Source organism: Myripristis murdjan, chromosome 17, assembly GCF_902150065.1.
Source record: "Myripristis murdjan chromosome 17, fMyrMur1.1, whole genome shotgun sequence".
In the NCBI taxonomy this organism is placed as follows: Eukaryota; Metazoa; Chordata; class Actinopteri; order Holocentriformes; family Holocentridae; genus Myripristis; species Myripristis murdjan.
Window position 1 is genome coordinate 10,055,607 of NC_043996.1, and position 26,348 is coordinate 10,081,954.

A 26,348-nucleotide genomic window follows, 5' to 3' on the forward strand; every position below is an offset into this window, starting at 1 on the left:
CAGAGCCAGAGACAAAAAAGACAAGAGAAACAGCTTATTAAAAACACCTTTATTGCACTGTTAAACCAGCATATTCTTATTAATCCAAGTTATATAGATCTAAGCGTTATAAGCTTTCATTTAAATGATATAATTTATACATCTAAAATTAAGGATATGTAAACATTAAAATGAATTTTCAGCTGAAAACTATACTCTAAGCATCCAGTATCTTATCAACATGTAGAAAACTTGAGTGTTCTTGAGCTCCAGTTTATTCAAATTAGTGCTTGGTAGATACTCTCCTTGACCTGAATGTAGTTTTATATCTTCTAAATGCTGATTTGCATGTAATGGAAAAAAGTGGCAGATTTAATTAAAGTGCTCTCTTGTTGGATCAGCTTCGATGTCTGATCCATGAATGTCCCATAATAAAACAATATAGGGATGTTGCCAAAAAAAAAAAAAAAAAAAGATGATGGCATCCTGAGGCAGTGTTGATGGCATGGCCACTCATGTTGTCTGTAAAGTGGAGTCCACAACAATGGCACTGGATTGTCTGAAGTTGAGGCTGTTTTCATCTTCACCCAAAGAGAAGATACTCAAGTCTCCGCATCGGACTCTGTGTTTCGACTTGGCCCGAGTCTCTCCATCTTGGATGGTGCTGGAGTCTTGCCAGCTCCCTACCTTTGAATGCCTGGAGGTGCTGACAGGGGAAAATAAAAGAAATAGCTGTAAATACGGTGATGCTGTTTAGCTGAATACCAGAGAGAGGGTTTAGTCCTCATCGAGCCCACCCGCACTTAACTGGGATACACTTGTGATACTGTAACACAACTGTAAACAAGTCCAAAACTACATGAGGGCCAACAATAGTAATCTGAGTGACTGAATTTACCTGCTGTCTGGTATCAGGCGGAGAGTCCGGTAAAGTTCTGTGGTGGATGGCACAACAGCGTTTTGTGCACATTTAGGAGTGGAGATGGTAGCATACGTTGACGATTTGGTCAGCTCAGCTTTTGTGGGAGACACCCTCATCTCTGGTTCACTTCCTGCAACAAAAAACAAATTAAGATCTGTAAATCTGTTGCAATTTTGGTAATGCAATAGCTGCATGCCTTTCTGTGGATTAAGTATGGTTATGAATGAGGATCCTTCCTATACATGCTGTTATGTAACATAACATTATTGACTGTTTCCATGCACATGAATACTTCATTTTATGAGCTGAGCGGTTTACTTGTACAGTTTAAGAAGTTACTATTAATATTCTTTATAGTTTAGCTGATTTGTTTCTTATGGCTAGCATTTTAATTTTCATTCAACTGCATAAGCTGCAATTACCGATAGATTACGTCATGCAGACTAAGGAGTTCCAATCATCCTCAAATCATATTCCTCACAGGATATTTTATTGCTCCCATCTGTTTTAGCTTTTCAGCAAATATTATACTTCTGTATGATGTTCCCAAGCTGCATTTAGACAAAGAAAAAGACTGGACCTGAGGGTAATTTGCACCAAGAACATCAAACATTTAGGGGCCATGTCAATATATACCCGTGTTAACTGCAATGTTTGTATTCCCACTGTAGTATTTGTTCACATATAAACTCCAGTGTGAGTATCACTTCAACTTACTGATCGATAAGGCACTCTGACAGTCAGACAAGGAGCGTCTCTTGCGGTCTACAAATGGAGTCATGTTCAAAAACTGGTTCTTGAGCCAAGAGGCACGGTCCTCCTCAAAGGCTTTTTTCTGTGGAATATAAAACAGATAAAACGAATATGACTACAACATTCACAACACACACAGAATAAAGTTATGTTACGTTACAAGATAATAGTACCTCCCGGCCCAGGCGAATAGCAGCTTCAGTGAAGTTCTTTCTCTCCCTCTCAAAGTTTCTCTTCTGCTCCTCAAAGAGCTTCCACTCCTCTTTGAGTCGCTCCTTGTCTTCCAGTGTGTAGCAGTCGTTAAGAAGAGCTGCCGTCTCATCATCAAACGATGAGTTGAGATGTTGCTGCTCACGCAGAAACACACATATTTCATTCAATAACCAAATTAAGTCTGGAGCATGTCAGAACAACAGCTGTTGCACAAGAACTAAGCATTAATTTATTCATACTAAAATTATATTGTATAATTTGCACATACTAGGTAGCCTCATGTTGGTATAGAAACTTGGTGCTCTGCACTGGTATGTCAGTTTTTGCACTGTACTGTCTCTGGTTTTATCAAGCGGCACAGGCACTGACCTGGAGGAGCTGCTGTTGGGTGTGAATGAAGTCTTTGCACTGCTGCACTTCGAGCCTCATCCTCTCCATCTCTTCCTCGTGGATTTCTCTGGGCACCACCTCTTTACCAGACTCAAGTTGATTCTGCACTAGAGATGCTTGAAAAATGAAAACACCTATGGTTGATAAACTCTTTTCCAGGTGAATGCCTGTAAAGGCCAAATCAAACAAAGCTGTGTTCATCTGGGCTTGAAATATAGCCAACTAACTTTGAACTGTTTGTCATGACATTATATAAAACTCATAACAGTCTACTTATCTTTAAAGCTGTAACACACTGAGAAGTTGACTTACTTTTGCAGACTATAAAAGTATGTGACATTGTTGCTTATACCTTGGCTATCTAATCTCTCCATATGGTTCTTCAGTCTCCTCCACTGCTGGCGGATGCTGTTGGTGAGCTGCTCTCTGGCATGCTCACAGGACTGATCCAGGGTTTCCCTGCTGGGGTCACCTGCCTTCTCCTCTCCGTCTGAACCAGCCTGAGCAAAACAGCAGAATGTGTATAGTCACATTAAACCCTATAAATGTGAACAAAGGTGAGGGGACAGGAAGTGTAGATGAGCAATGATTTACCACCAACTGCCAGTAAAATCTGGCAGATTAATCAGTGATGGCCTCCTGTCACACTGGAGGTATTTTTTAAGTAACATCTGGAAGCCTCTGATATGTTGTCTTTTGCTGTTGCTTACTCTTTGAAAATATGTTTCACAGTACATCTGAGGTCTGGTGAACTTTGACATAATTACAAACAATTTAATCTCCAGTACACAAGAATGACTAAAGTTTAAATTAAGCACTGAAAACATACAGAGTGACATATATATCCATCTTCTATTGCCACTTATTCCTAGTCAGGGCCACATGGTGCTCTGCCTATCCCATCATGCATTGGGCAGAAGGTAGGACTGCACAGGCTGCCAGTCCATCCACAGAGGTAACACACAGAAAAACACACTCACTCACATCTCGGAGCAATTAAGGGTAATCAATCCACCTGACCTGCATGTCTTTGGACTGTGGGAATAAAGTGGAGCGGGGTGACATGTCTGTGAAAAATGTAGGCTACATTCATTTATTCTGGCTGTTAGAAAAGGGATTCTTGGCAGGTAGTTTTTTTATTTTGCCAGCCCCTGGAAGGTACGCCAAAAGGTCAAGTTGGACAATACTATTGGTTTGTGACAGCATAACTTGAACTTGAGCAAGCTTAATCATCTAGTGATTTGAAACAATATTCCTCATTTGTGGGTGGCATGATTTTCCAACAAGCATAAAAGACAAAAAAAGACAACTCTGAAAAACAGCAAAACAAAAACAAAACATTCACTCAGCTGTAGCTACAAAGGAAATGCATGCATGCTGCTTTAAAATTAAACCCAATGGAACATTTCATGTCAAAAAAGACAAAACAGCAACAAATTCTCTGAAATATCAAAATGCACAGCACAAACAAGGAATGGAAAGTCCCTGATTATAAATTATGCCTGTTGTTTGGAAGCATTACTGCTTCCCTTTTGGTTAGAACAGTGGGAGAAGACTGTTGGATGAAATGACAATGGTTTGCAGACACCGCATCACTAAGAATGAGATTCCCCCTGGAATAAGCTTGTCATTTCTTCCCACATTGACTTTGTACAGTACAGCACTGCAGCCCAAAAAAAGTACACACCATACTGAATGTTGTGGGCTCATCCTTCCTGAAGACCCATATACTGCTGCAGTGTGCAAACACAGAGACCATACTGCATTATCCTTGAAGAGAGCAGTGACATCCACACAGACCAGCCAAGCTACAAATTGTTTTTTTGTCTATACAATCAGAAATAAAGATAGAAATACCTGCTCATTGCTGTCATCGGCCTGGGCTCCTCTGGCACAGGGCTTGTGTGGGCTCAGGATATACATCATCTCTCTCTTCATCTGCTGCAGGACTTTCTTTAGCTCGGCATTCTCCAGCATCAGAGATCTCTGACGTGCCTCATAGTCACTGAGCAAGGACTTGTACATGTCACCCTCGTGGCTGCAGGTATGAATTTACAAATACACACCTTATTTATTCTGCACATTCTCAAAAACAAGAGAAACAGCAGAATAGATCACAAATGACCTGTTAAGGCATAATACCTGGTTGCCATTTTTGCTGTCCTCCACTGGATCCTTTTCCCATCTGGTCGTCCCAGGTAGTTCAGTACATCGATAGCTAGTTGGGAGAGAGAGCAAACTGGAAATAAGGTCACTTGTTCCATATTTGACATAATAAAAAGGAAAAGCTGAATGCATTGTATTTAAAACACATAGTTTTTTTTTAAATGATGCCTATAATGCTCAAGTTATCTTTTTTCCACAGTAATAGAGGTGTTCATTCAGTTCTATGTTTGGCATTGAGCTCATAGTTAGTGCTGCTGTTGTACTGGACTGCATTTTATTGAGAGCTGTTTGCGATATTCCGTCTCCCTCATGAATATAAATTGGGAGGACAAAAGATTACAAACACCTCTTAGTATAATGAAGTCCAGTACAAACCCTCTGCAAACTACAACCTCAATAATAAATATAAATCAATTTACACATTCTCCACAATGTCAACAAAAACTGAACATATAAACTTTTTTTTTTTTTTTTTAAAAAAGGTAGAATTTATGGCAGAGCTGTTGCACTGACCTGCATTAGATTGTATAGGTGTACCTGATACAGTGGCCACTGAGTGTATGTTTGAAAGGGAACTAAAGGCTGTATTTTGACCGGCAGAGTCTGGCATGCTTACCTAGTTTTTTATCCTTTTTGTCAACCAGCAGCTGGCTGAGGCGTTCCTTGAGCTTTGCACACTCTCTCTCTTTCCTCTTGGCATCATGATTGTACTGAGAGGCACGGCTGGCGATGATACTCTGGAGCTTCTGAACCTGTCAGGGACGTTTCAATCATAGTTTCACCAATTCCCTACATACGAGGAGAAACTGAAGTCCTGCTGACTGTGCAACAAATTAAACCAAAAATATTTTTACCTCATCTTTTTCTGTTTTTAGGCAACGCTGCAAAGTCTTGATTTTGAGCTGTAGTTGCCTCTCTGCCTCATGCAGACCTGATTTCTCCCTTTTAGACAGTTCCAACTGATCCTGAGGAGAAATGCAAAAAGCCTTATTATAAGCACAGCATAACAGAGCACACTGTACGGCCAGCTGTGCTGAATTTACCTTATTTAAAAAGAAAGCACAAACATAGTTAAGGACCACACAAGTGGTTTTGCATGTTTAGCAAAATATCCACAAAATTTACACACTTCACGTTTCTGCTAATCTTTTCTGGAAGCAAGCAGTTACATTTTATAACTCAGATATAATGTTTCCTCCCTTTTATCAAACCATTGCTTTCATATGAAAATGAACTTTCAGAAAATTCAAACTTTTTTCCACACCAGTATTCCATCACTATGATGAAGTCGCCAATATTAGTCTTCCCAAAAGCAGCAGAACTGTTGTGTTTTGATGACATGAAACTGGGTGGAGTGAATCAGTTCCTCTGCAGCCTCCAGGGGAACATTTACTTTACAGAGTAAATTATCAGTTAACTGTGTGGCTTATTAATAGGGATGACTTTGTTTGCCATAGAAGCAGAACATTATAAGGGTTTCACCAAAACTTTAAATTTGAAAACAGAGGGATTATTTGATTATATGTTGTGAAAACATAAGTACCCCTGCATGATTTGTAAAATGGTTTGTTGCAATGTAAAATGTGGGGAATTGGTAATTGAAATTGTAAATGGGCCACACATTCCAAATCACTGGTATGGTCCTTTAATGCTTAACAGTGTGTTGGAAAAGGGCACTCGCTGGTATTGAAATAGGAGTGAAGTAGCGGCTATCCTGAGAAATTGACAGCCATTCTTGCCTTCAGTCTTGAGTTGCTGATCTGTAGGTGGTCCAGGGTGCTGGAATTCTTCAGCTGCTCTCTCTCTAGCTCGCCCAGAGAGCCCTGACTGCGCCAGTGAACCTGCAGCAGCTCATACATAATGTTCAGAGCTGACACTGTGTCCAGGCTGGCTCCCCCTGCTGAGCTGGCCTTGATACATGAGGAGGAGAGGCCCAGGGAGGCAATCTCCTGTGAAAGAATGAGGGGTTATGTCACTGCTGTGGTATTAGCAGGTCATGTCAGTACAAAAGAAGTTAAATTAGAACCAAATCAATCTCATATAAATGAGATTGTAATCCCAAAGGCACAGACCAAGTCTTTGTATTACTAAACCTGAATATTGCAGTACCTGATTGATGTAAGAAATGCATTGAGGAATATTGTCCTCTGTACAGAAGGCACTTATCACGTTATATGAGCTTTTGGACAGTGGCAAGGAGTGCATTGACACAAAATTGTTCTGCCTGGAAGGGGACATTGTCATGCGTGATATGCTGGAGATCTCATGGCTTCCTAAACACAGAGGACAGAGAGACAAACAATGCAGTCGATGAGTACACTGCAACTCCATTCTACTGCAGAGAGGCTTGAATTAGGTTATCACTCTAAAAGGAGAACACAAATATGGGTCACCTCTAGTGGATCCCAAAAAACACAGCCTACGGACCTTTCTATTCTTGAAACACCCTGACAGATACACCCCATTCGATGAAGCTGATTACCCATAGATGTCTCTATTGGCGCAGTTGTCCACCAGTCTCCCATATCACCCAAACATCAGGACACTGATGCGGTCATCAGCTATGTGGGTTGTCTGTGTGGATTAGCGATCATGCGGCAGGATCGGAGGCTCCCACTGGAATAGAGCCCTGAAATAGAGCAACAGGCAGTGACACCAACCAGCAATAGATAATCTGGGTTGGCACTGCACCAACCAAGGATTAATTGTTAGCTGCATGTCAGTGGGGGTTGAATTGGAGTTTAAGAGGGTTCCTGTTTTGGCTACTGACAGATATATGGTATGGTAGTAAGATGATCTCAGCTTCAGGCAGGGAAAGACACTGCAAATAACGCACTTACAAAAAGATGGCAGAACATTTAGGAGCGTGCATTTAATACCTCTGGTCCTTCAACACAACAATATGATGTTTACATGTTCAGGTAAAACAAGCTGGACCAGATTTCTGCACTTGACACACCCAGTACTGTGTCATGAATATTCATATTCCAACATCTGTAATGTACACTGTGAAGTAGGATGTGCATAGCAGGAAAACCTTCAGGAACGCAGCCAAAACAGCTCGATAATTAAATCACTGAGGCTATTGGCTGCCATAAATAGTTAGCCTGGCTCTCAACATCAGCCACCGTCAAAAAATTGCAGCAAACTGTCTCTTGGGTTCTTATCTAATTATGCAGAAAACATTCAACTCTTATCTAAAGTTACATACTCATGCACCATTTAGCCCTGAGGCGTTCACAGTGACTTTAAACACAAGCGTGACTGAGAAAGTCAAGGTTTTCCATTTCTCTATTAGTTAGATATATTTTTGTATGGTACTGTTTATGGCCATGTTGGCATTTAATAGTCATTGACAGACTCCGCACAGCTTTCACATCATTTTAAATTACGAAGCGACGTTAAGCTTGACCTTTTCACTGCCACAGTGTCGGGTCATGGTGGGTTAAAGCGACTTGCTAACAAGCCCATATAGTTTAGTTTAGCATACCTTACAAGTTGAAATTAACCTTAAAAAAAAAAAAAAAAAAAAAAAAAAATCACAATTTAAATACTTGTCGCTGCACTGTGTAGCCACTAGGCCGTAACAGTTAGGTTAGCTAACTAACCTGAGACGACGTCAACAAGCTAAACGTACTCACAGGCGAATGAGCTCCGACTGTGTGAAAAAGGACGAGTTCAGTTAAAAGTCACGGTCAGTAATGTCGACACAATCAAAAAATACGTTTCCTCGTCGGAGCATGAGCTGTCTTGCGGGGTTCAGTCGCCACCTGGTCAGTAGTGATTAACACGCTGGCTGTATTTCACCTGTGTCGTTTCCGTCAGTGCGGCCCGGAGGCTGCTCGCTGTGTCCGCCGTGCCTGCTGCTTGTTTTGAAGTCCACTCCTGCTCTGCCTTCACACCAAGCAGCACCGTCATTGGACACAGCGTTGCTAGGCAACCAGTATCCGAGCCGTTCATTGGTCGTGAACCTGCTCGGTTATGGAAATGGAAGCGCAGGGTTTAAAAAAAAAAAAAAAAAAAAAAAAAAACATAGGCGGACTGTCGCACTTGCGTTGGTGAGCGGTAAAATGTCATCTCTCAGGTAGGATACACATCCAGGCACTCTGAGGATCATACTGCATCACATAATACAACATGCACTCAAAAAAAAATGATAAATAGTGTGCATTTATTTACATAATTTGGGATACACTGGAAAATACAACAATTTTCCCTGATTATGACTGGAACATACTGTACCAAAAATGCCTGACACAGATAGACCATAAGGATTTATTTATTTATTTTACATAGCTTACAATGAAGCATTTTTGTTAGGCAAAACGTGAGCTCAAATGCTCAACTTAAATAATCCAAACTGTACACGTGTCATGCAAGGTTTTATAGTCAGCTAAAATTAAACTAAAACCTGAAAATAGATGTGAAAAAAGCATTTTAGTCAACCGAATTAAAAATAAAAAACTAGACTTTAGAAAAATGAAAAGTAACTGAAAAGATAGTGTTCTTACAAAACTAACCAAAATAAAATAATAATAATAATAATAATAATAATATATATTAAAAAAAATGTAGAAAATGTCTGTTGTTTTAGTCTTTGTCAGTTTGGTCAAATTTGTCACAACCAGCATGAAGAGGTGTCGGAGCTCGTGTTTATTGAGACTAGGACTGGGACTATTCTGAGCACACACACCCTTTATTATAATAATTTAAAAAACTATAACATTGAAACTAATAAAAACTAAACTAAACATTTTAAAACACTAAAAACTGAACTTAAACAACCAAGTCCACTCTGGAGACTAACTGAAGCTAAACTGAATTTAAAACAAAAATTAAACATTAAATAAAAAAAACTAATGAAAAATATAAAACTATAATAACTGATGCAAGACCCTCTCCAATCCTGTCATGTCAACAGTCTGCACAGGTAGAGGAATCATCAGCATTCATTTTGCTCTCATGTAAAGCAGCAGCATGGGAAGGAGCAGCAGGAGGCCTTCTCCTCCTCGGTCTGGTATCTCCCAGACTCGGGCTGGTCCCTGCACTCGGCGATAAAGGCGTGAAGGTGGGACACTGGCGCTTTGTCTTGTTGGTGATGCTAGAAAAGAAGCAGCACATAGTAACTAAGCAAAATGCAAACAATAAAGACATACTGTATTTCTCCTTAAAGTTGTCTGTCACAAATAGGAAAAAATCCCTGTATTAAACAGCAAGATGCACACATGAACGTCTCAGTGTTTGCATGTGTGTGTGATGTGCCGGTGACCCGGGCTGACCTTGATGGTCTCGTAGGTGTCGGTGATGAGGGCGATGAACAGGCTGAGCACCATGTACATGAAGAGGGAGATGAAGGAGTAGAGGTAGAGCCTGCTGAAGAGCCACACCATGTAGCTCTTCGCCCTCATCTTTTGAAAGGTGGAGTACATGTCATCGCCGTTGATGAGGGAGAAGAGACACTCTGTCACCTTGTCCAGCGTTCGGAACTGGAATAAAAAACAGTTTGGTGACTTATTTTTCCACTAATAGATGCACTGCCAGAGCACATAAGCACCATATTAGGCCACTAGAGGGAGTCTCCAACAGGTGAGATAGTATGAAGACGTATGGATCTGTGATTATGACTCTTCCATACTTTGTCATGGTAAGGCCCGAGCACGATCCAGCCACAGAAACAGTATCCCAGATAGATCATGGCTGCACAGCAGGAGAATCGAATCACATTTGGGAATGCAGCCCTCAGGGTCAAGATTAAGATCTAGGAAGGAATGAGGATTATTCATTTATTTTCTTTTTTAACATCATCATTTTTACATGTTGGCATGATGTATTATGCAAAATCAAATGATGTTTTGAAGTTCTTACGTTATATTTCTTGAAGAAGCCAAGGTAACGAATCACCCCAACCCAGACGAGCATGGTGGCTGTCCCCAGCAAAATACTGCAAACATCGTAGTTTGTCAAGTACTGTGAAAGGGGAAAAATAAAACTTAGATGATCGACACATTAAAGAAGCATCAGTTCCCCCAGCTGTATCATAGAAGTATAAAGGCTCTCATAATTTGCCTGTTAGCATAAATTATCCTATGAGTGCTGCTCTCACACCATTAACCAGGCTGCCCTGCTCTGAAAGATAAACTGATTCTACTGCTCAGCTTTCCTGCCACAGATATGCTGCATGAATGAGTCAAAACTATTTCTAATAAAGCAAAATAATAAACAAACCTTTGTTTGTATTCCTATTTTAAGGGCTGAGCCGGCGATGGTGAGTGTGTCACTCACAATAATAAGGATGTACCAGCCGTTCACAAACTCCATGCGATCTGACCAGGACACAATTTTATTGTAGTAGGCATGGAAGAAAATATTGTACTCCTGTAAGAGAGAAATGGAAATAGTGTAACATATATCAAGAGAGAAATGCGCATCAAATGCACATGTTACAATGCAAGAGAGGTCTTATGGTCCCTGAAGTGCTCAGGGAGTGAATCATCTCAAAACTAAAAGTAGCAGAGATTGTTTTCTACCCAGCAGGGCAGTTAGCCTGCTGAGTTCATTTATTGATTCATTTTGTTTACCTACTTACTCCTATTTGAAGGATTATGCAGGAGCGTATCCCAGCGTACACTGAGCAGGAGGTGAGACATGTTGCTAAATTTTACCAGCCCACTTGCCCATGACTGATATTTTGGTGCCACCTTGTCACCCACAGCCCAAATGTGCAGAAGTGTGTATTTATGGGGGCAGCTGAGAAAGATCCTGATGATGATAGCAGCCAGATATTCCTGGTTGTGTTGAAGTAGACCTGATTGTAAATATCCATGTGCTTTTCTGTCATAACTCACAAACTGGAGCTGGATTCCGTTGATGATGGATCGGGTGCAGAGGATGAGGGAGGTGAAGCAGGCGAGGATGACCAGAGAGTCAAACAACAAGAGGCGGTGGTCGTTTTTCCCAGCTAGAACCAAGAGTTTGATTTTTATTATTATTACAGTCATTTTGGTATTTAAAAAAAAAGCTGAGAGATGCGATATTGTTCTCTTGGAATAAACATTTCGAGATTAGTACATAATGCAACTGTGCCCTCTTCTGGCTTCAGTAATGAGTGTTTTTGTTTGTGTATCGGGTGCAGATGAAGCACGAATTAAGGCAAAAACATGGTACTTACAAGTGCCTGCCACATTCCAGTCTCTGCACTCATAAATACTGACATCATTGTCAACATCGACCTTTATTCTTCCGCTATGTGCACGATTGTCAAACACGATCTGTATAAAAATAAAGGGACAGAATATGAGATTATCATTAACTCCTACTGTATGCTTTGTTCCCTGGTAAAATATGACTAAATGCTAAAGTGCATGTTATTTTTTTCTCACTCATGTCACTTATAGTACCATTATTTGGAAGTCATAACAGTCTGGCAGCTCATGGTGGCGTACTGTCTGCAGATTGATGGCTTTCAGAGTCAGGTAGATGTTGACTGATAGCAGCCTGGACACAAAAAACATTTTATCAGCAGGCGGTACTCTCTTCACCAGGCATGAAACCAGTATTTTTAGTCAGTCACCTTTTGAAATCTAGGGAGAAGTTCAGGTGTCCTGCCAAACTGTTGTTGTCATAGGACTGCATTGGGTATATGGAAAAGCAATCTGTAAGGAGAAAACAAAACACACACACACACCCTCAATGTTTAAAAGCAGTTTGATCCAACTTTTATAGCTCACCAGAAAGAATGATTAGTCAGAGATTTCTGTGAGGGCACACTGTGGCAGCATGCAAGCTTCCTCTTTTTCATGCAGTCACAAGTATAGCAACAGTGTTTATTTTCCATTTGTGCCATGATTCATTTTCCATAAATACCAAGGATCCAGACTCCTTCAGGCTCTAGCTATTTAACAGGAGGCTGGTACATGTAGGGTGAACTAGTGTTAGTCCATCCATAAGGAGCACTAAAATACAAATGATTAACTACATGTGCATAAAAATACATAAAATAAAAATAAAAAAATACATTAAAAATATAAAATAAATAAATAAAATAAAATAAAACATACATAAAGCTATAAAATAAATACATGAATGCCGCTGGGGTATGGATGAATGTTGCATCAATGTGCGTTTTGTACCTTTTTCAATATGTGGGTCAATGTCAAAGGTCTCGTTGCCGGGGGAGATGCTGCCATTCCTGTAGAACTCCTGACAGACGGACAGAGGGGTGTACACTCCGCCTGCCCTCTCATATGCATGATTGCCCACTGTCAGGTTTTGGAGAGTGATGTACTGAAAAAAATGGATGAGGAGGGATATTTAGATATTTAATATTGCAATTTTCACAATGCAAAATCTCCATGTGAATAATGCATCATATAGCTTCTATTTTTAACTGATTGCAATTAAATATTTCAGTACCCTGTTGATAATGTAGTGGATGTGATCATAGACATCTCTTTTTGTGTAAAGTGCATATTGTCCCAGCCTTTGGTCCGTGTATCCTTTGAGGAACAGGTGTTTGAACGTCACCAGATTTTCGTCTTTGAAGGTGACCATCATTTCATTGCTCAGGCCGAAAGACACCAACTGCAGGAGGCAAACAAAACATGCCAGTGAGACAAACAAGATATTTAACTACTACTGATGATATTACATGAGGGAGACAGCATATCCTACCTGGATGGTGATGATTGCAATTTTTAAAATCTGTAGCATCAGTTTCCACGGTTTGCGGCCCCTGGCTCTGTATTTCTCACAAGGGTTCATGAAGAAGTACTTGAGCCTCCTTCTGAAGTCTTCCACCATTTTAGACTCAGGGCTCTGCTTAGCCGCAGACCATCTGCTGCTCGGCGCTCTCTCCTCTGGCCTCACAGCCACCAGGGGCTCCGTGTCCTCCATCTACACTTAAAGACAGGGCAGTATGGGACGGGACGTGAGCCACTGCCGACTGGGTTATTTCATGTTTTTAAAAATGTGTGTCCAAATGGCACTACATGCACACAGAGGTGGATGTGACTTGTTATTTTTACTCACATTGCTGTAGTTGAGTAGCTTTTTTGTGTAATTTTAAACGCAGTAATTTTTGAATATTGTACTTCACTACATTTCAAATCAGATTCATTACAGCGAGCAAATGATCAGTGACAGATTGTGGAGCCTTTCACAATAAAAGGTCAGCCAGAAAAGAGGTAAGATAAGAGGAATCTGCTTCTACTTTGTTGGCTCTACTTTTTGTCATTGCCACACTTCCAATAAAAGGTGCATGATGGAAAACTTCAGATGGTCAATAGGAGGGAGGACCATTTAGACTCAACTGGCAAAAATGAGGAAAAAGGGGAATATCAGTGTGCTCATGTGCTGATTTCACATTTGTCAGTTGAGTCTACAGGGTCCTCACTTCAATCAACCTTTGGCAATTTTGCGGAATGCCTCTTTAAAAGATTCTAGTTTGAACTGTGTTCTTTCACACTTTTCTAACTGCATGGAAAAGAAAAGTAACTGAGTAATGTTTACTTCCTGAACATTTAAAATGAGCTACTTTTTACTTTTAATTTAAGTTAATTTTTACAGAACTTCTTCTTTAGTAAAATGTCAGCAAAATAAGAGTAACTTCTACTTGAGCAGAAGTTTGTAGAACTCCTTCCACCACTGCATGTTTATTTTAGTTAGCAGTAAGGGAAGATTAATTATTTCATTCAGTGCTAATATATTCCACAAATGCACAGTAATATACCTTTTTTTCATGGTTTTCTTTATATTTTTCAAGATGTCTCTCTTTTGCCTCAAGTTCACAACACATCACAAGAGTCAAAAGTTCAATATCCCTCAGTAGTGTTACGTTAAAGAGGAGAGCAGGCAGAAGTCCAACCATACCAGTCATTCTGATGTATATCAAACTGGTTCTCCTGCATGTACTGGCTGTCTTTCTGTCATTTCCACAAGGTAAAATAAAGTCTGTCTAATTAAACTTCACTAAAATAAATGCTAATCCTCAAGAAAGCTGTAATTGTGTGGCTTTCAACATCATGTCATTTGCAGTTCACTCACAGACGATGACAGAAATACTCCCAACAGCATGCACACACTTTATAAAACATTAAAACACAAAATATCACAATACTAAGCCATTATGTAAAATTACAAAACTCTTTACAACAAAATCATTTCAGAAAACAATCATGAACAAAACTTTAAGGTACTTAAGCTTTTGCAAAATATCACCTATTACACATTAGATTATATTTGAATCAATTTTGCGTAACAGTGTAAATTGAAAAGGAGAGTGCAAGCTCCACATCAGAGGGTAAGAAACATATTTCTAAAAAATGAATTACCTGCTAACACCTGCCTCACACCGGAGAGCTGCTGGCCACAGAGCGACTTGCCTAATGCTGGAAGGGCGTCTTTGGTCTGTACCAACCTCAGTCGCTGCAGTCAACAGAGCAGCTCACACCACAATGACTGTCATTCCTACGCGTCATTTTAGGCTTTTCCAGTTTTTCCAAAACAAAGACAGTTCTCAGTTACAGTAGATGCACACACACAGACAGAGAAACTGACACTGAGGCTTCTGAGGTCTGCGAATGATTTCATCATGAATTTGACCTCTTCCAAACAATACCGTTTTGCATGAGCAGATTTGCACTGATTATTTCACCAACAGTGGAAGCCGACAGGTCAAAGGTCAAAGGGGTTCCCCACTGAGCTCCATGAATTGTAGGTCCTTACTAGCATAGATTAAATCATTTATAACACTACAAACTAGGATAAATTTCTTTATAGGGAAGGAGACATCGTTTTAATAAAGCTGCCCATCCACAGAGAAAAAAACTAAACAGCCATACAGTCACTTATAAAAACACAAAATAGTTGACTTTGTAGAGAATAGTCTTAGTTTGCTTTTAAGTTATTGTACATGCCTGCAGAATTAAATCATGTGACACAGTTTGTATCCCACAGGATGCTTTGTGATTCCATACTTCTGTAGTGCTGATATCGTAAAGCAAACTGCTCTTGACTTAATGCTGCATTGATAAAGCTGGAAGTCATTATCTAGAATGATACTGGCCTGATACACTTAAAAGCACTGTCTTACAGGATCACACTGGCTCACTAAATGTGCATACTCAAGTACTCATTCCAGTGTTTAATAGACATTTGCTTTTTTTTTTTTTTACTGCACCCAAACCGTAGCTGCTGTGGTTTTTGGCAGGTAACAGTTTCTGAGGAACTCACATATTCAAAAGATAGATAATGAGCAGCACATAAAAGAGAAGATGGATCAAACTTTCACAATAAAATATACCTATTCCCCCTGTAAAAACAAACAAAGAAAACCTGATTTGTGTACTGTGGGGGTGTAATAAATCATTCAGTGCACCGACTATAAACTCTGTCGATTCAACTCAATCCATCTGCTGAGGTAAACAGAATAAATCACTCTGACTTTGGCTTGAATTGATATAAAAGTCTTTGTACTGATTCACTGAAGATTCTTAAAAAAAATTAAGTTGTACTGTTGTTGTAACACTGGGATAATCTAACAGAATACTAAAAAGTGCAGCTCTTTTATCAGTTAAGTTTATAATAAAACAACTAATGTTAAAGTAATTTTGTTGTTTGATTTTTTTTTTTACTTTACAAAAGAAAAAGGTTAGTTTTGCATTACTGCACATGTTCATTGATAGATCTGAAATTTTCTGCTAAAAGTACTGAATTGAATCATTGACTTGAATCATGAAAAAGAAAAAAAAAAGTATTCTGAAATCAAATTTCTGACTAGTGAATTGTGAATCAAACTGAGTCAGTGTTAAGCCAAATATTTACACCCCTAGCATACTGGTAAAAAACAGTATTGAAAGTATAGCAATATCTAAGGCAGAAGGCACAGGGAAACCACCAAGTGCAGTGACAGTGTGTGTTTGTGATTGAAGACTCCTTTGTTTGTCCCTTCAAGCGCCTGAGGGGAAACTCATTGAGAGTTTGGTGGAAGGGAAAAGACGTCCTTGTGCGATGTTGGGGTGAGAGAGCGCGATCTCAGGGGCTGGAAGTTGGGGTCCCCTCCCGTGCTGGTGCACCCGTGTGCCCCGGGATCCATGTTGGTGGAAGACTCTACCAGCTCGTCAGGCAGCGGAGGTGCTCCCGGGTCTCCAGGCCTGGGCAGGGTGGAGGGGCTTGTGGAGGAAGACACAGCGATGCTCGCCCCACCCACAGAGGACAAGTCCCCCTCTTTCTTTAGAGAGCTCATGTTCAGTGACCCCACTATGTCTGAACAGGAAGGGCTTGCTTCGCCGACTGGGTGGAAAAGCATGGTAGGCTCGCTTGAAAATGTCCTGGAGAGGTCGTTGGTTGTTCCCTGAGTGCTCGGTTTGCTATCAGATGAGGAACCGGAGGCTCCTGCTGTAGAGAGACAAGAGTTGAAGAGGAAAGAAGAGAAGTATGTCATTAAATTGTACCAACAAGAACACACATTAGATTTTGAAATGGTTTAAGCTTGGGGAACTCTCTTCTTGATCGTATACAGCAGATTAACCTCGAAGTGACTCGAGCTTCTCCGTCTTGGCCTTCTGCACTGCGTCTGTGATCTTGGCGATGATGAAGTTCTGGGAGCGCGTCTGCTGGATGGACTCAATCAAGGCATCCAGGCCGTGAGGGTTCTCAGCCAGGAAGTCCAGCAACATGCCCGTCCTCTTGCTCTGCGTGGTCCGGCAACAGATCTCCTCCGCATCGTCCCGTGTCAGGATCCGGCGAGAGCGCAGGTAGTCCAGGTGGCGCTCGGCCCTGATCTTGTCGCAGAGGTAGTGCCTCAGTTTGGTCAGCACCTGCAGAGCCACAGGGAATTAAGAAAAGGAGAACAAAGTGAACTTGGGTCTTATGCAAACTTCCTCAACAGGAGGGGACAATTATTTGGTCTGGGTATTGATTCAGAGAAATTACTACTTGGTTTAAAAACTAAACAGAAACGACTTTCAGGACAACTTTCAGCGTGGATTTAAAGCCTCTGTGTATTCTTCAACAATATGCTGCTCTCACATGAAAGATGGGAATAGGTGAACACACTGTGATGTGAGCAAATAAAGGGTGTGGTGGGGTATTTCCCACTTATACAGGCCGGTTAGGCCACAGGATGCACTTACACACATACATCAAGCTTCTCTCTGTAATTACCACACACTTTTATTGCTCACAAACGCTATTTATCTGCAAGCCAGAGTTGACAGCAGTCGCATACTCACATCTTTTTTAATCTCTGCCATTTCATCTTCTGTGAGGTGAGGAACATCCATCCTATTAAGTGAAAATTCAGGTGTTCGAACAACGTAAGGAGACTTACTCAAGTTTGAGAGAGTTGTTGGTAAATAATAAACAGCAAAAATCAAGTAACAGCTCGCGTTAATGAATGTGCCTCTTCATTATTGATCGTTAAAAGGTAAAGTATCCACTGTCCATGCACGTTTTGCGCTTCAAGAGCCGCATAGAAAATCCCCCGGACTTCCTGATTGTTTGCAGTCTTACGTAGACAAGAGCAGAGATTACAGAGTTTAGTCCGTATCGCTGCCAGCGCTTCTTTAGCCTATAAACTTACTATCAAAAAGACTAATCACATTCCTACAGTCCTACTTTCCAAGAGGAAACTTCTCCTATGAGAGCAGTTTACGCGTCTGCTCCGCTTTCCTCATAGTTGATCGATCGAGTTCAAGTGTCGATGCTTCCGACTCACACAGGTGAAGTCATGTGAGTCCCGTCAGCAACACAAGATGTCGCTGTTACACCTCTACATGCAGCCCAAACGTCTCAAGCCCCTGTCCTTACTGCTGTCATCACATAATGGCTTGGCAGTCGTGGCAGCTGCAATATTTGAGTATTGCAATATTATGAACTGAAACGACCTACCAAGAAAGGCTGAGGGATTGTGGCATTAAATGGCAGTAAACATAAGAGATAAGACCAGTTATACATTTACATAACTACATAAAACGACATACATAAACTCCACATATCTCGCTCTATTACATCTGAGAAGGCAGAGGGCATTGTTCTCCTGAATGAAACTCACAGTAATAAATTCCAAAATGGCATTAACACAAGCAGTGTAGATTTTCACTTCCCCTCTAATCATGATTTTCCGCAAACACTCTGAGGACATGTGCTCCCTAACAACAGGCTTGTTTTGTCATGTCAGGAAATGTAAATGTTTCCATAAAACATCCCCATCTAGAGGGATTTGCTACCTGTGACCTTTCTGCTGCCCTCCTCATCTTCTTCCTGTAATGATGAAGATTGACTGGGGAGCATGCAGCACACGGCTGCTGAATGTACCTGCTGCTGCATCTTAGCAACTGCTCAAAGGTCAGCTGAGAGATCAGCTCAAAAGATGTTCATTAAATGTCTGTTTTTATAGGTTTGAGCTGTATCTAGATCAGCCTGTCCACACAAACCCACAGACACCCACAACACATCCACTTTCCTCTCAAAATGATATTTTGTAGGGTAGCCTATATTTTACACGGGTTACCATGTGTGTCAAACTTGACGGCAGAGTGGCTTATATTTAATGCAGAATCAGCAGTGAGGGGATCAGATGGACACTGTGTACCTACTGGTGAGTCGTGAGTAGCCCCTGCAGGGAATGAGACACGCAGGAAGGAAAACTCATTTATAGAAATGATGTAATGAACTGGATTTGCAATCATGTCTGCACAGCCCCTACAGACATTCCTGTCTGTCGTACAGTGAATGACCTGCTCTTGCTTAGCAGTCAAAACAAGCGTGTGTCAGACCTGTTGTGTGTGTGTGTTTTTTTCTACCAAGAGCCATTGCCAACACAGCTGCTGCTGCCTCTCCATTCTCCTGACTGCTACTCAGAGCTTTAATTTTAGCAGAAAGGTCTTTTTTATCATTAACATAGAGCCATCATAGAGGAGGGTAGCAAACAAAAAGGAAACAAATGCCCTGTCTTATTGATAGAGTATCCCCTAGTATGAAGGCAACATTTTGCAACATTTTATGTTGCAAGTCAAAGTAAAGAGTGGTGGCTAATAAAGTTACTGTTACAGGGCTGGGCAAAACATCAACATTGTATCAATACTGTGATATGAAACAGTCTAGGATTTTTGATATTGTAATATTTGGTAACACTTGGGCCACGAATTTCATGATAGGTTCCAGATGAGTATTTCAAATCATTCGATCATAAAAATGAAACCAGGGTGCGATTGGTAATAGAATTTCTGGAACATCACCAAATCTTTAAATGTGCAACTTGAATGCAACTTAAGTTCTGTAGCCGAGTCGCATAGGATTCTTACAGGAAAACTTTCAAATGAAAACAAGAAATTTGGTTTGCAATATCATTTGGAATGAGTTTGTTGTCACAGTACATATAAAAGTTTGGGTTTTCAATAAATTTTGAGGTAAATGTTGGTGTAATTTGGGGGTCATTTAAAAGAAAATTCAAATATCCACTAAAATGAAATGTTGCTTTTCCCTGGTTTTAAAGGCTGCATTAAAGTAAAGAGATGTAGTTTTATGAACTTATCTGTTCTTTTATTTGCCTCTACCTGCTTTGGCATCATATCCACAGTAATTATTTTTTAAATCAAAAATCTCATACATGTAAACAGCTATTGAAAGCGGCAACAGTCATTCTTACGTCACAATATCAATATTGAGGTGTTTGGTCAAAGATATCAAGGTATTTGACTTTGTCCGTATCAGCTAGCCCTAAACACATATACTTTACAAAATGTCTTACATTAACTGTGTCTCACAGCAGCAATGAGTAGGACAGATTTTCCTGCAACTTTAAGGTCCTGTATTGTTAGGTGTCTGCTCTGCTGAAGTGTCCTTGAGCCAAAAAAGACAAGAAAAAAAAAAAATCTCTACCAGCTCCAGGGGCCCCATTCTACCTCTGACCCTGACCTCAAAAAGAAGAGAATTTCTCTGTGAGCTTCATGGAGGCATCAAATAGTTACAGTATTATAAGCATGTAATATAAAATGAGATAAATGTGATGCTCAGTGGGAGTGGAGCTTTGATGTCTTCAGGATGGGACATGGATGTTGCAACATTATTAACAGATCAGACACGTAACCCATAGCTCGTCCTTCTCCTCGTCATCCAGCCACCTGCTGTACATCCGTTGTTCCTCTTACCTCACCTGGTTCTGCACATTCTTTATATTTTGCGGCTTTTGGGGGAAAATTTTCCACTCCAGACCACAACAGTCAGCAGTTTCCAGGCATTGGTGGATGTGTTGAGCTCATGCTTGGACGTTGTTCATCAGCCTCAGTTGGCCCCGATCAAAAGGGCCCTTTTAACCTCAGTTAAATAAGAAGTAAAAGCGAGAGCTGTGCCTGTCTGCCTTCCTCAGTCTCTTGTTCTCAGCGGCTGTAACGAGAGGAAAGGCATTTTTCCTGATAAATTTCATTGTTCTTTGATGTGGGTGGAATAGGATGCTTTTTCCGTGCGGTTTGTTCAAAGAAACCTACAATGTTCATCCTGAATGGAATGTTGCTTCAGGCGTTGCTCAAGCTTTCTGGGATCTTTTCTCTGTGTGTTTGTGTGTGTTTGTGTGTGTTTTCTCATACTGGACGTGCTCATTCAGATTGAACAAAGAATTCCGAAGGTTCAAACATTCCAGGAGGCACTCGTCTTATTTTGAGATACTGAAGTTAAACAAACTCTTATCTGTTCACACCCCAGTTGATGACTGATGGGAATTTCAACTGCGACAAATGTGGACTTCGAGCACTGGCAAGGTTTTAATGCCACACTGCTTCACCTTTAAATCACCTTTGAAAACACAAACATCGACCATAGACAATATGCAACAGTCTAAACGCTGCTTCAGAGTCAGCTGAGCGAGAAACTCAGTAGGTCATAGAAATATGTGGCTTCTCTTTTAATATTTACGCCAGGACTTGTGGTGCGCTGATGTTAATTCCCTTATGGGATCCAACCCGCAAGCACGGGGCTGACAAAATGTTTCAGGTATTCAACATTTACATCATCGAAGCCAGAACTTAGATCATTTGAGCCTCACCTCACTTTAATTTCAGATCTACATAATGTTTTGTTTTTCATTTCCATTAAAAATTCTGTTCTGTGCCTCCAATTAATATTTATCAAACAGGAATGTAAAAGTCCTATCTTTAAAGTAGTAACAATGCATCTAGCACCAAACAAAGAAATGCATACACTGGATAATAGTGGCAGTTTCTGGTGTCAGTAGAATAGCATTGAATAGAAGACAGTACAATAGAAAAGTTAATTCATTATGAAAGGATAGTTCTTTATGGAAGGATAGGATTTCTGCTAAAAGAGTCAGTTGTGGTTCCACGTCAAGATAACACAACATATCAAAATGAAAATTACATGTTTATATAAATGGAAATAAACCCCTGGAAGACTGGAACTGAGAGCGGGTGGTTCGTGGCTCACTGAGCGAGGGGAGGAGGGGGAGCTTGGCTTTATGGGAGGACGCGTTGAGAGGCATTCCTCTCATACTTTCTGAACACCTCGTCAGCTCACGCATACGTCAGATCTGCCTCGGGTGTATAAAAGGAGACGGGGACACAGAGGAGTATGAGCAGAACAAGGACCCGTCAGTTCAACTTGTGCATCTCACTGCCAAGCTTGCCATTTGATAGAAGGGAGTCTTGCACTTAATGTACCATCAGCTTTTGAAGATGTGGACAGTCTTTGTTGTTGCTTTCCTCTGTGGGACTCTTACTTTGGTGAGGCATTAATCATTATTCACTGATGATGTGTTTATATTATCTGATAAAACCCATTTGGAAGTACACTTCTGATTAGTAATGTCTCATTTAATGTTTGCCTGCAGGGCTCAGCATCATGCCCAAAGGAATGCCGCTGTCCTCCGGAGGTGCCCAGATGTGCCAATCTCATAATGGATAACTGTGGTTGCTGTAAAATTTGTGCACGGCAGCTCAATGAGGACTGCAGCAAGACAGAGCCATGTGACCACATCAAAGGACTTGAGTGCAACTTCGGAGGAGGCACAGCTAAAGGCATCTGCCGAGGTACATTACTTTTGCGCAGACAATCTTGACTCGATCACACACTACTTTTCTACTTTTACTTTTCGACCTTCTACTATGTCAAACTTAACTTCCCCTTTTCTAAACAGCAAAATCGGATGGAAGATCATGTGAGTTCAATAACAGGATTTACCAGAATGGGGAAAGCTTCCATCCAAACTGCAAACACCAGTGCACGTGCATGGACGGTGCTGTTGGATGTGTGTCCCTGTGCCCACGTGAGCTCACGCTGCCCAGATTCGGCTGTGCCAAGCCCAGGCTGGTGAAGATGCCAGGCCATTGCTGTGAACAGCTCGTTTGTCTTGAAGAAGGGAGATCCAGATTCAGGAAGCACAGCAAGCAGCACAGACAATCTGAAGACGACCTCACCAGCAGGAATGAACCGGCTCCAGTGAGGAGAGGAGGACCCAAGTCGTTACCTGGTAAGCAGTTTGGATCTAATACATACCTAATCCTGCCAAACAATGAGAAATCTATGTGGAATTACAAAACCATGCTGATGCACAAAAGCTGGCTTTATTTTCCTAATTTTTTCATTGCTCATTGTTTCATTGCTATACCCGTAACTTTTTTCTTCTTCACAGAAGCTTTCACATTTCAGTCCAAGGATCCTCTGTCATCCAAAGGAAGGACGTGTGTGATCCAAACCACAGCATGGTCCCCTTGTTCCAAGTCCTGTGGTACTGGGGTGTCATCTAGGGTGACCAACAACAACAGCCGGTGCAAACTGGTGAAGGAGACTCGGCTCTGTGAAGTCCGCCCGTGCAACCAGCCAGCCAGCTTGAAGGTATAGTCTGGACATCATTGATATTCTGCAATAGCTGTTAAAGATGCATATTACAGTGTTCATTACATATTGATCTATACCCCTAACATCCTTCATAGAGCATGATCAGCTTGATGAAGTGGTTCCTCTACATTTGTATCACAGTTCTTGATCTTCTCTCCCTAACAGGATGGTCAGAAATGCAGCCACATGGAAAAGGCCAGACATCCAATACACTTGTCCTACGCAGGCTGCCTTAGTCTTAAGAAGTTCCGGCCCAGGTACTGCGGGTCCTGTTCAGACGGGCGGTGCTGCGGGCCTGACCAGACCCAGACGCTGCCCGTCCGCTTCCGCTGCAAAGACGGAGACACCTTCAGCAAGAACGTGATGATGATCCAGTCGTGCAAGTGCAGCCTGAACTGCCCCCGCAGCAACAGCAAGCCTCCTGCTCTCTACAGACACTTCAGTGCTTTCCACACACTGAGAGCATAAAGCAGACTCACAGCAGCATGGGTTTGAGTGGAAAGGTTAAGTGTTGAGTGACAGGGAGGACGCTGACAAACAAAACAAATGAAACGTGAACAAATTTGCACTTTTAGGCTGAAATTCATAATGAAATTCATTGTTTAGAATTTTGCTTCATAACACTGGAGCTTGATGATTTGCTTCTTTTTGAAGTTATTATGTAACATTACATTTTTTATTTTTTTTATGTCCAGTTTTATTTTCATACTTCACCTAAGGTCCTAATCACTAGACAGTTCCACTAACATGGAAATCACATATATAATGGCAGCTGTAACATAAATCATTATAAAATATCTTATGTTTTTGTATGTTTTCTATAGTTTATAATTTTATTTATGTGAAATTATATTTTGAATATAATTTGTTGCATACTGTATACTACATATAATAATGTATGTTAGACAAAAATAATGGTGGCCTCATGATCTTTACATTACTTTGTCTATGTAAAATATTAAGTTTGGATATGACTGAAATGTATAAAAACCTTGTGATATCTCCTTCAGCTGCCAAACTATCAGTTTCTTAGTTTACTGATTCTATTTTTTACAAATAAACACAGAAAACAATGTAGTTTGACAATTGTTTTATTTTTAGGAAAAAACAGAAAAATAAAATTTGGGGTTGCAATGATGCAATAAATAATGAAAAATATGAAATCCTGCAGAGCCTTGTGTTAAGTGTTTTTAACTTAATGTGTAGTCTATAGCTGAGGATGAACCAGGCGCTCACTGTATCTGGCTGACCTATATTTTAAACACCTGAGTAGCTCAGGGAATGGCTGTCATGTAAATCTGTTAGTGTCTTTGCCTCTTTTGGACCGATGCCCTGTCTGTGAGCTGCAGTGTTTGGTTTTGTGGAAAATATGATATGCCTACCAAGAGTGATCAAAACTCACCAGCTTTAACACGTGCAAAATTGAGGAACAAGCTGTATCATGACTAACCACAATCATGCATCTGAAATTTGTTGCTCTTTGAGCACTGACATGTAGGTCCTACTTAAACTGAATGCTAGAATGTGTTCCAGCAGTGTTAACTCAATGTAATTTCACTGCTTTCTTACATCCAAGTCATTTCTATAAAAAAGAAAACAAAGAAAAAGATTAAATGCAGATTAAAATTGTATTGCCCATTCTAAACTGAGGTATAACACTGGTAAATGCACACAGGCAGGGGTATTCTTTTAATTAAACATGAAGTAAACCAGAGCACCAAATCAAATTGCATAACAAACAGTGCACATGACTTTCAGAATGGATATGGTATACATTAACTGCATTTGTTTGTGACATTTTGACTCAGCAGCACTCAATTATTCTTGTAAAAAAAAAAAAAAAAAAGCTCATCAACACAGTGGAATCTAATAAGCACATAAAGCTCAGGGTGTGTCTATCATGGTGTTTAATTGTGATACCAAACAAATTGCCAAAAGTCAAGACGTAAGCATATTTTCCAGCAAACAGAGTTGAAAAACAAATTCCCAAAGGACAGTCAACAGAATTGCGAAAAACGGGCAGGACCAAGAGACCAAGAACAAGAGCAAAGCAAGGGAACTGAGGCACTGACGCACAGAGAAGTGAAACGGTTCCATCCCCTGACAGAGAGCACAATAGGCCTTTGTGTTTGAGAACTTGAGAGGAGCGCTGCTCACTCTGGGGAACAGGTCCGCCGCAAGAACACATCAGAGTGTAACAGGGGTCTGGACCTCGGATGATATGTGACCGGGAATCTAACAACAACAGCAAAACAAGAAGGCCTGAGCACAGTGCAAAACATGTCTGGTGGAAATCCTACCATCAAGCTCTCAGGAATATAACTTGGCCTTCGGTAGTCTGATGAGCACTGCTGGGTTTGGATGGATAAGTCTAAAAAACAGACCCCCCAGAAACCCATTACACTGACTTCAGGAGAACATACAGCATGACAAACAGCAGATTTTAACCATAATGCATTTCTGTCTAGCTCAGAACCAGCACTATGCCTACACAGACACAATAAACTCGACACTCATCCATGATCATTACCGACGGCAGCACAGAAAGCACTAACACAAGCTGGTTTTCAGCATCAGTGGGATTACAGTGCAGTGAGCGTATCTGTATGTCAGAGCTCAAAAATTCCCATGTCATCATATGTGTCAAGCACAGCTTAAGTAAGACGTACGAGGGTGGGAGCGCCAAGGTGGAGCGGCAAGCTGGAGCAGAGCATCTTTCATGTTTGCACAAAGCACCACATAATATTATATAGGTTGATTCTACCATGTGTATCATTTGCTGGGACATATGCACCCACACTATATTTAGTTTTCTGATAGTTTTAATTTTCAGGTATGTGTCAAGGTTGAAAGAAAGGACACAGTGAAGTTCAAATATTGCTGAAAAATAATCGTATGGGAACAAGACACTCTAGCACCAGTAGTTCAAGTTTTGCATACACACACATTGCAAGAAGTCCCAGGAGAAATGTGCCGAAACAGGTAATGAAACTTAATCACAATGGCAAAACATTTGTTTCACAGAGTGTCAGCTAAAGCATGACATGAAATAAAATGAAGAACTGGGTCTGCAAAGATG

The 26,348-nt window shown here is 40.8% G+C and overlaps 4 protein-coding genes across 8 annotated transcripts; 1 reads left to right on the top strand and 3 right to left on the bottom strand.

The window, feature by feature from the left end:
* Positions 1-30: 30 nt before the first annotated feature.
* Positions 31-8,348, bottom strand: ssx2ipa (synovial sarcoma, X breakpoint 2 interacting protein a). Of its 2 annotated transcripts, none has more exons than XM_030075365.1 (14): positions 8,231-8,348; positions 6,906-7,052; positions 6,533-6,696; positions 6,163-6,372; positions 5,278-5,388; positions 5,040-5,175; positions 4,400-4,475; positions 4,115-4,295; positions 2,610-2,757; positions 2,237-2,373; positions 1,828-2,001; positions 1,619-1,736; positions 878-1,031; positions 31-685 (listed from the first exon to the last, which is right to left on the bottom strand). In XM_030075365.1, the coding sequence occupies exons 2-14, from the start codon at positions 6,946-6,948 to the stop codon at positions 493-495; spliced, it is 1,845 nt and encodes a 614-aa protein (XP_029931225.1). In that variant the 5' UTR covers positions 6,949-7,052; positions 8,231-8,348; the 3' UTR covers positions 31-492. The 2 variants fall into 2 exon arrangements, with proteins under 2 accessions (XP_029931225.1, XP_029931224.1); XM_030075364.1 differs by having other exon boundaries at positions 8,065-8,279.
* Positions 8,349-9,025: 677 nt separating this feature from the next.
* On the bottom strand, positions 9,026-15,385 carry LOC115375814 (mucolipin-3-like). Of its 2 annotated transcripts, none has more exons than XM_030075371.1 (13): positions 14,752-15,385; positions 13,094-13,315; positions 12,836-13,003; positions 12,553-12,706; positions 11,994-12,075; positions 11,821-11,917; positions 11,592-11,691; positions 11,269-11,381; positions 10,649-10,798; positions 10,289-10,390; positions 10,059-10,181; positions 9,703-9,909; positions 9,026-9,524 (listed from the first exon to the last, which is right to left on the bottom strand). In XM_030075371.1, the coding sequence occupies exons 2-13, from the start codon at positions 13,313-13,315 to the stop codon at positions 9,384-9,386; spliced, it is 1,659 nt and encodes a 552-aa protein (XP_029931231.1). In that variant the 5' UTR covers positions 14,752-15,385; the 3' UTR covers positions 9,026-9,383. The 2 variants fall into 2 exon arrangements, with proteins under 2 accessions (XP_029931231.1, XP_029931230.1); XM_030075370.1 differs by having other exon boundaries at positions 13,094-13,320.
* Positions 15,386-15,525: 140 nt separating this feature from the next.
* bcl10 (BCL10 immune signaling adaptor) lies at positions 15,526-18,133 on the bottom strand. Of its 2 annotated transcripts, none has more exons than XM_030075392.1 (3): positions 17,653-18,133; positions 16,950-17,238; positions 15,526-16,813 (listed from the first exon to the last, which is right to left on the bottom strand). In XM_030075392.1, the coding sequence occupies exons 1-3, from the start codon at positions 17,701-17,703 to the stop codon at positions 16,389-16,391; spliced, it is 765 nt and encodes a 254-aa protein (XP_029931252.1). In that variant the 5' UTR covers positions 17,704-18,133; the 3' UTR covers positions 15,526-16,388. The 2 variants fall into 2 exon arrangements, with proteins under 2 accessions (XP_029931252.1, XP_029931251.1); XM_030075391.1 differs by having other exon boundaries at positions 15,526-16,816.
* Positions 18,134-22,011: 3,878 nt separating this feature from the next.
* LOC115375820 (CCN family member 1-like) lies at positions 22,012-24,090 on the top strand. 2 transcript variants are annotated; one of them, XM_030075380.1, is made up of 5 exons: positions 22,012-22,155; positions 22,263-22,461; positions 22,569-22,901; positions 23,064-23,266; positions 23,435-24,090. In XM_030075380.1, the coding sequence occupies exons 1-5, from the start codon at positions 22,087-22,089 to the stop codon at positions 23,735-23,737; spliced, it is 1,107 nt and encodes a 368-aa protein (XP_029931240.1). In that variant the 5' UTR covers positions 22,012-22,086; the 3' UTR covers positions 23,738-24,090. The 2 variants fall into 2 exon arrangements, with proteins under 2 accessions (XP_029931240.1, XP_029931242.1); XM_030075382.1 differs by having other exon boundaries at positions 23,067-23,266.
* Positions 24,091-26,348: the final 2,258 nt, after the last annotated feature.